The 9,684-nt window shown below is 33.4% G+C and overlaps 1 protein-coding gene across 1 annotated transcript; it reads left to right on the top strand.

Annotated features, from left to right (window-relative positions):
* Positions 1–369: 369 nt before the first annotated feature.
* LOC133204627 (UPF0489 protein C5orf22 homolog) lies at positions 370–8,656 on the top strand. The gene is made up of 8 exons (XM_061340378.1): positions 370–489; positions 2,344–2,489; positions 2,602–2,751; positions 3,874–4,635; positions 5,001–5,394; positions 6,133–6,236; positions 6,607–6,822; positions 8,520–8,656. The coding sequence occupies exons 1-8, from the start codon at positions 370–372 to the stop codon at positions 8,629–8,631; spliced, it is 2,004 nt and encodes a 667-aa protein (XP_061196362.1). The 3' UTR covers positions 8,632–8,656.
* The last annotated feature ends 1,028 nt before the right edge of the window (positions 8,657–9,684 follow it).

Below are 9,684 nucleotides of genomic sequence, written 5' to 3'. Positions count from 1 at the left end.
AAACAAAAACATATGATAATTAAAGACAATGTTTAAAGTATCAATACATAGATAATATGTGTATTGATGCATATTGAAACTACCAATGTATTGGTACTTTCAATATATTGATACCAATGTACAGTCCTATACTAAAATACACCGTCCGAGTACATACCAGTAGAGCTACAATCTTGCAGAGACTTCTGGTTACATAAATATATGTATACCGGTATGTATATACATGTATTAGAAAAAAAAATCTCAAGAACAGCAAAGTCAAATTTTTATGGAAGCATGTTCAGGTAGTGCAGATTTTAGTTTGTTCAAATGTTTGTATCTGATAAAAATTTCAGGCATCTGTGCATATGTTAATGTATACTTAAATTTATGTATGTAAAATGTATATTTTTTACTCTTTCAACAAATGTGTTAGCAGATTCAAGCTCAACCAAAAAACTGAAGAACTACAGACGCTTGCCATTGTATATTGTTGAAGATCATAATGAGGTACGTGTATACAATACATGAATGTGATGGCAACGGACATGCCTTTAGATTCTTTTGCTATTTACAATGTTATGTTACAACTGCATTCTTCGTTTGTGCAATACTGTTTAATTAAGTCTGTTCTGCAATAATATTGCTTTAATTGAATTGCCAGTTTTATCAAACCTTTGCTTTATCAAAGGGTGCTTTATCAATACCACTTCCGGTTTTAACACAATCACTCCCTTCAAGATGTTAAAATTTCTCAAAACTTCAAATTAAGAAAATTATTGTATCAAATAATGATTATTGATGAGCAAAAATGTTAGTTAAAACAATGAAGAAAATATTCAGTAGGCCAAGCAGTTACAAGTGTTAGTTGGTGGTGCAAGATTTCTTTGACAATGAAGAAAAGTCGATTCACTTTTTACAACTGATTTCTTACTTGATACAGTGTTGTCCCTAAAAATTAAAATAGCAGGGGACATGAAAAGAGTAGAAGGGGATCTGGGGTTCCTATCCTAATAGGGGAGTGAGGATCGAGGAATACCAAAGTAACCGGGGGGATCATGTCATTATAGGCAGGGAAATTCCCCGGCCCACCGGGTCTTAGGGACAACCCTGCATGATGGTACTATAAACATATACATCTTACCATGGGTCTACACAAATGAATGAAAATCCTGAAATGCATTCTTTGCACTTATTCTTATTATATCCTTGGAATATTACAACTTTTCATTTAAAGTTTATTTTATTTCTCTGAAATAAATCTCCAACATACTTGTCATGTTTATCATATGTTTTAAAAGATTCAACTAATTCTAAGTTTTCATATTTTTGTATCTTTTGGCATATCAAAGTCAGCAGAGCTATGTCATCAAATCATGCATCATCAATTCAGAGATTTATCAATCATTGGAATAATCATTGTTCGTGGGGGACCAATGTTTGTGGATTGCATGGGCCACCCTCACCCACGAATTTACATCCCAACAACGTTTAGTATATGTATAAGCATATTGTTTCATTGAATCTTCCATATAAGTGAGTAACTCAAGAAATTATGTCCCAATGAACAAGTAAAATTTTGCTTTACTCTCAAACATTGACCCCCACAAATTAAAATGATTCCACATTACTCCCTCTCCTTAAAAAAGCTTTTTTTAAATTTGAATTTTAAAACTTTTTTTTTCATTTTTCATAATGCAGTATAACCAATCTTAAGAAAATAATTCTGTATTTTATCTTCACTTAATCAATATTCAATAATGATATGTCTACTTTATATGAGACTTCCACCCCCCTTTCATTTTGTTAGCTTCACTTATAAATCCAGTTCCTTTTAAATCAGTATGCTGTATTCCTTTAGTAAAATCTACATTCAAAGTGTTGATTATGCAGCTTCTCATTTTTACTGAATCAGATTTAAATTTTAAAATTTTTATCTCAAAGACTTATTGTAGTACACTGTATGGGTTTTAAAATGTGCAACAAATGTTCATTATTATTAACATGGTAAAGGTTTACAATGTAAAACAATAGGTTTGAGAACATGGTACATGTATCAACGACATAGAATTAATAAATTTTGGACAGCCTTACTGTGAAATGAGTAATTTTTATAATTAGGGGGAGGGGTTTATTTTTGTTGTTTTCATGATATTAAGAGACCCATGGATTCATGTCCTTCAAGAAATGTTAAAATTTCAAATACACCTCTTCAAGCATGAATTAAAATACACAGGAAAAAATATTTTTAAACCATAGAAAGGTGACCCAACAAAAATATAGTGATTTTACAACTTATTTGTACATAAAATTTGTTGAGATGAGCCTAATCATAATATTTGATTGCCTTTTTTTTCCCTTTAGGTTTTGCCATACATACACCGAGCCATAGGAAGTCACCATCTTCCATTTTCTGATGTGACGTTTGTTCACTTCGACTCCCACCCAGATCTTCTCATTCCAAAAGAAATGCCTGCAGATGATGTTTTTGACAAGGAATTACTTTACGAGTAAATACATGTACAGTATATTTTTGAATTCCATAAATTGAAAGTACTTAGATTATATTTCCTTGAAGTGTAAAATCATTTTTTTTTTAATCATTCAAATCCATTTTTTTAGGAGCATCAGCATAGAAAACTGGATCATGCCTTTGGTTTATGCTGGGCATGTCAGTGTTATTGTGTGGATCAAGCCTCCTTGGTGCACCCAGATAGCAGATAAAAATATCTTCTTCTATGTGGGCAAGTGTACCACAACAGGGACAATAAGGTGAAAATACATATTACCTGTAATAGAATTCAGTAAATTCACTTCAGAATCAAAGTACATGCATTATATGTACATGGCAACTTGTAGAGGTTTAAACAAAAACCACAGTAAAGAACTTGCTTATTAGGACATCTTTGTTTATACATGTATAAGAATGAATCCTGTATGACTGTATGCACCATGTTCCTCATATGGATATGAAGCACCTTAGTTTGTACAATGTATAAGAAAAAGTATGAAATCCCTGTGACTTCTTTATAACCAAGTTTTACTGTATATAGGTATATAGGTAATATATAAATTTTACTGTATATAGGTCTCTTTAATGAATGAGCCAAAGACTAAAGTGTGCTTTTCTGATCACATTTTGTCCGGTGTCCATCTGTCTGTAAATTTTCATATTTTCGACTTCTTCTCCAAAGCCACTGAGCCAATTTCAACCAAACTTGCCACAAAGTATCCTTGGGTGAAGGGGATTCAGGTATGTTCAAATAAAGGGCCATGCCTTCTTCCAAGGGGAAATAATTACAAATTAGTAAAAAATTAGTAGCATCTTTTCAAAATTTTCTTCTCAAGAACCACCTGTGGGCCAGAAAAGATAAAACTTATGTGGAAACATCCTCAGATGGTGTACATTCAAATTTGTTCAAATCATGGTAGGATGGGGCCACAACAGCCAATCAAAGTTTTGCAAAGGAATGCATAGGAAAAATCTTCTCAAAAACAGCAAAGCCATGATTAGTCAAATTGATAAAGAGGCATCATCAGGTAGTGTAGGTTCAAGTTTATTTAAATCATGTACCCCAGGTATAGGACATAGGTATATAGACAATCAAATGTATAGGAAAAATTCTTTAAAAATCTTGGAAAGCCATGATTAGTCAAAGAAATATGGAAGCATCCTCAGTTAGTGTAGATTCAAGTTAATTCAAATCATGCCCCCCCCCCCCTCTCCCTGTTAGGGGTAGGTTGGGACCACTTGTATATTAACTTTCCAATACTGAACTGATTTCTGCTTTTTCCTAGCCAAAGTGCTTAGGTGAGCAGAGTGGCCCATGGGCTTCTAGTTTTATCTTGTTATCATGGCTGCTAATTTTAATAATGGATTAAATATTGTTGTAGATGCAGTTGTAAAGAATCGTACTTTGTGAGTGAAACGCTTTACAGACCAGAATCTCAGCTCTTGAACAAGAAAAGAGTTCAATTGATTGTGTTTACACTGAAACCAAATGGCTGGAAGGAAAAACCACACTTTGACAAATCGGTGGAAAATATCAAACAGGAAGGAAAATATAAAAGTGAAGGTATTAAACCAGAAAGTAAAGAGAATAAATGTCATAGTAACAGTAAGTTAGGATCAGAGGAATGTTTGAACAAACAGCATGATCAGGAATTCTTACACAGGGATGTTGAAGAAGTAGCCAGTGAGAAAATAGATGGGCATGGAAACTCAGACCATATAGAATGTGACGACAGGTTAAATGACTGTGAAGATCCGAATTCCAACAACTTTAGAGCATTAAGTGACAGGAAAACTGACAATACTGTAGCTAACAATGAACAAGAATTGAATGATGAAGTGAAAAGTCATATTGCACAAAGTGAATTCAGAGACAGTGAGGGTGCAAGCAATTCAGTGTTACATTGCGGAGGTAGTTCCTCTAGAGAATTGACAGTTGATAAATTCAGGGAATCATTGACAAGTATCAGTGAGTTATTACAGGAGTTCCCGGACAGTCCTCTGATCTTGGATATTGACTTAGATTTTTATTCTACAAAGAACCCTTTCCTTGAAGTTTACACACCGTCACAATACAAGATTCTCAAAGAATTGTACAGCTTTCAGACACCTTTAAGTACATCAGATGAGGTGTGTGTAGAAGTGTATTTATAGGTCATATATTCATTAATATTAATGTTTGAAAGTTTTTCCTAATGGAAGGATGGATATATTTTAAATTTATACATTGGGATTGATGATTTTTATATGCAGGCCTTATTATGATAAGGGATTTCCCATCCATCCTTCTGTCTAGCTGCCCCCTATCTGTTACGTATAAGTAGTACTTTTTTTGTGTCAGGATTTTATCTTTCATTCTGTGATTGAGGCCAAGGAGCATTAAGGCTGCCTAGTCAGCTGATTCAACCTTATAGGAGGAAGCTGTGTTGCAACCAAATGTATATGCTTCTTGTATTCTATAGAATTAAAATCAAATACATGTATATACATTTGTGAGATAAATATGCAGGTTAAATGACTGTGAAGATCCGAATTCCAACAACTTTAGAGCATTAAGTGACAGGAAAACTGACAGTACTGTAGCTAACAATGAACAAGAATTGAATGATGAAGTGAAAAGTCATATTGCACAAAGTGAATTCAGAGACAGTGAGGGTGCAAGCAATTCAGTGTTACATTGCGGAGGTAGTTCCTCTAGAGAATTGACAGTTGATAAATTCAGGGAATCATTGACAAGTATCAGTGAGTTATTACAGGAGTTCCCGGACAGTCCTCTGATCCTGGATATTGACTTAGATTTTTATTCTACAAAGAACCCTTTCCTTGAAGTTTACACACCGTCACAATACAAGATTCTCAAAGAATTGTACAGCTTTCAGACACCTTTAAGTACATCAGATGAGGTGTGTGTAGAAGTGTATTTATAGGTCATATATTCATTAATATTAATGTTTGAAAGTTTTTCCTAATGGAAGGATGGATATATTTTAAATTTATACATTGGGATTGATGATTTTTATATGCAGGCCTTATTATGATAAGGGATTTCCCATCCATCCTTCTGTCTAGCTGCCCCCTATCTGTTACGTATAAGTAGTACTTTTTTTGTGTCAGGATTTTATCTTTCATTCTGTGATTGAGGCCAAGGAGCATTAAGGCTGCCTGGTCAGCTGATTCAACCTTATAGGAGGAAGCTGTGTTGCAACCAAATGTATATGCTTCTTGTATTCTATAGAATTAAAATCAAATACATGTATATACATTTGTGAGATAAATATGCAGAGAGCAAATAACTTCATTTCTGTATGGGCCCTCTGTCAAGGATATATTCATAACCGTATGTTGCATGCTTTAATTTTTATGTTTTTATGTTCCAGGACCACAAACTGAGAACAGCCTTAAGTGGAAATTTCAAATCAATATAACTTAAAAATAAAATAATTCTTTTTTATATGATATTATATTATACAAACTTCTTAAACATATTTGTAAAAAAAAAAAAGAAAAAAAGAAAAGAAAATGTAAATTTTGATATATGTCTGTAATCAGTTTATGGTCTTGAGGTCAGGACACAGAAGAATGATTATTGAAAATAGAGAGAAGGATTTAAACCATGATATGTTTAAAATTAATATTTCCAGAATGTAGAAGAATGTGTATTAAAGAGAGAAAAGGAGTTAAACCATTTAAAGCAAGAGTTTTTGAAATTCACTGAGTGTTCAGAACCAAAGCTCAATCATTCTAAGTGAGTAATATTTCTTAGTGGCAGTGATTTTCTGTAAAGTTTGGGGCTGCCAAATAGATTTTTCAAGTACTTGCCCATGGGCAAAAACTATAAAAAGTAGGAATACAAAATAATCATTACAAGCCCCCATGTCCACTTAAAACTAAGGCATTATTCTTTTTTCTTGAGAAAGTCATTTGCCCTTGGGCAAGTGGTTAATAAAAATTCACTTACCCATCCCTAACATTCACTAGTTCCTGGTGTCAGGCAATAGGATTTGTCAGCTCCAGAAGTTTAATGTCTTAAATATCACAATAGTATCAGTTATATTTAATAATTTGAGTATGCTATAGTTTATTGAAGAATTCCACGTATATTTTGTGTATTGTAGATCCGAGAAGATCAAAGCTTTAGTGGATGACCTGCAATCTTGTCAAGCAGATGATAATCCAGTGAACTTTGACCTTCTGCATGAGGCAGGGTGTACCTGTGATGACACAGAACTCCCCCATCATGTGAGCAGTCAGGAGGAGATAACTCTGTTAGTTGATGCCACACAGGACTTCTTGTGCCACATCAAACGTCCAACTATAATTACCATGGCTAGGTAAAAGATCTCAATCAAATACATTAATAATCGAATATATGGAGAAAATTCTTTTTTGCCAAGTACCTGATATTAATAAGTATTCATATTTTTGTCTGCAATCTGTCATATTACATATACATGTATATATATTGTACATTCCAGTTTATGTACAAAAGTCTTAAGTGTTTCAGGGATCGTTCTTTAAAGCTTAGTTAATTTTTCTACTAGCTATTTCATTATGTTTTATTTGCACTGCATGAGGGTTGTCCAAAAATCTTATGGACACATGCTATTTTTTGTTAACATAAGCGACACTGCCAAGTACTCATATGTAATAATTAATATATAAATACAGATCATGATTGAGTACCATTAAATTTATAAAAATCAGAGCAATGCACAATATTTTACAAATGTAATCAACTTAAATACTTTGTATATACAAGAAGCACAGCCCAGTCCAACTTTAAGACAGATTCATAAAAAAAATTCATGAATATGGGATTTGGATTTTCATCACGGTGGTTTTCCACTTCTTGCAAAAGTTACATTGATGATACCTAATCATGTTCTATAATATAAGCCATGATTGACTAAACATTTATCTAAGAATCAGAGCATGATATGTACTCAGCATAAATACTTTGTATATACAAGAAGCACAGTCCAATCTGAAGTCAATGTCATGAATATAGGGTGTCGTATTTACATCACATAACAATGACCGTCATGGTAGCTCAGTTGGTAGAGGGCTCGCTCTTTGATCGGGAGGCCATGAGTTCGAATCTCGGCCGCGACTGACCTAAGTCCATAAAAATAGGTAGCAGCTGTTCCTTCACCATGCGCTTGACACTTTGAAGTGAAAGTTGCGGGTCCTTCGAACGAGACCTTAAAAACCAAGGCCCCATGTCACAGCAGACGTTGGCACGTTTGCTTAATGGCCCTGAGTGCTGAGTAAAGGTTTAAATTTGAAGCCCTTCACCGGTATATGGTGACGTCTCTAAATGAGTGAAAAATTCTTGAATGGGACGTAAAACAACATACAATCAATCAATGAATCACATAACAATGGTCTTCCACTTCTTGCAACGTCTCTCAAATTGGGCATGCCGCATTTATCCCACTTGTAAATCAATGAAGTGGAAATATTCCTTCCATTCTGTTGATGTACCGGTAATTATTTTTGTGGTCTCTAAATGCATTTTCACTAGATAGACATAATTTTATGACACAGGCTGGTCTGTTTGGATGGCCAAAGTTGCTTTTTTGTGCATTTTCAAAGACATATTTCCCATATTTTTTCTTGATATTTCTTTTTAAAAAATATCCCATAGTAACAATATCAGAAAATACAGTCAGCAATTTTAGTTACCTCACATTTAAATTTTATTTAGTTTGGATTTGTTTTATGATAAACAGTCATTTAAATCCCAAAACTTTTTTTCAAAGTTTACAACATATTTACTCTCGGCCCTGCACACTTTCCATGACCACTTAAGATGACAAATTTTACATAAAATTTAAGATAAAATAAGCAAAATCAAACTAGTTTGACTTGGATTTTTATAAAAACATTTTGGTATACAATATGTATATGTATGACCATTCAAAATGACAAAAATGTTATTGTCAAATTTTTCAAACAGCTCTCATACAGTAGTTTATTCTTGGTCAGTATCATGCACTTGAGTAAAATATTTTTGTTCTTTTTACAGATCGAGTCAAGATGACTACTGTCCCCCAGAACAAGTAGAGTCCATCCAGAATAGCGTCCTAGAAGTTCTACAAGACCTATACTTAGAAATAGAACTTACTGCTGACTATTAGTGATCAGGCATAGGTAGAATGAAAAGATCATTGTCAAGGGAAATAACAGACATCTATTAAACTATATTGGAGAAAAATCTAAAGTTGTGATTTTGAATATAGAAAGTAAATAGTTGATTATGTCCCTTTAAATGCAGTGTATTTTCCATGAATAAAAAAACATGAGTGATACATGCACTTGTTGTTTTTTTCTTCTTTTTTTTTTATTTTTAATTACATATATTTTCACAGATTTGTACATGTTTATCACAGTTAATCATGCAGACAAAAGTACTAAACATGCTGAATAGCAGAAAAATATCACAATACAACACAGAGGTATAAAAAACAACCTGCAATTCTTTTTCATCATCTACCTGTACAGTGTATTACATGTATATGTGAAATACATATTAGGCCAAAGTTTTTTTTTCAATTGGTTTACGATTCCGCCGACCCTAATTTTCACAAATCATGAAAATAAAAATAATGTCTTTTTCCGACATATTTTTCCGGATTTTTCTCAGCTGAACTGTTGGGTTTTAAATTTTAGAATGCATCTTAGTCAAATAAGCGCTTATAAATATATGAGACCTTTACAAACATTTAGGTGACCGTAAATAAACACATGTGCAACCAAAAATGGCGGTTCTGTCATGTAAGAAGGTAATTCCTCACTGAAAGGAATGACACACACTTAAAGAACTTTTTATGCATGGAAAAGTGAATAAAATCTTGGATGCATGATCCCTTTCTCTAATTGCGATGTCTCAATTGGCTAAATTCATCCCGTAATATTGGAGAGTGTATGACCAACCCTGATCGACCTAGCAGACAAGGATACACCTATAGGTAACAGGGATTTATCAGTGCCTTCTCATGGGCCGAAATTCGGCCTCATTCCCAATTGAAAATGAGTTCAGTTTTCCCAATTTGGCAGTATTTTTTCCCAATTGGTGAACAATGCTTTTATTTTTAATTATCTTTGGGAAAAAAGTAAAATTGTCAGATTGTCTGTAATTTTCATCTATTTAACTCATTTAGCAAAGCTACAGTCATAACACATGTTTTAAA

The sequence above is a fragment of the Saccostrea echinata genome, unplaced genomic scaffold (assembly GCF_033153115.1).
Source record: "Saccostrea echinata isolate AGI-Se365-2 ecotype Australia unplaced genomic scaffold, CSIRO_AGI_Sech_v1 ptg000054l, whole genome shotgun sequence".
Classification (NCBI taxonomy): domain Eukaryota; kingdom Metazoa; phylum Mollusca; class Bivalvia; order Ostreida; family Ostreidae; genus Saccostrea; species Saccostrea echinata.
Note: the sequence above shows the minus strand (reverse complement) of the source record. Positions and strands in the feature narration are given on the sequence as shown.

Excerpts from the sequence above, each read along its gene's own strand:
- LOC133204627 (XM_061340378.1), top strand. The coding sequence starts at position 370 with ATGTATGTAAAATGTATATTTTTTACTCTTTCAACAAATGTGTTAGCA. Across the intron at positions 490-2,343 it reads TTGTTGAAGATCATAATGAG|GTTTTGCCATACATACACCG; the intron begins GTACGTGTATAC and ends TTTTCCCTTTAG. Across the intron at positions 2,490-2,601 it reads GACAAGGAATTACTTTACGA|GAGCATCAGCATAGAAAACT; the intron begins GTAAATACATGT and ends CCATTTTTTTAG.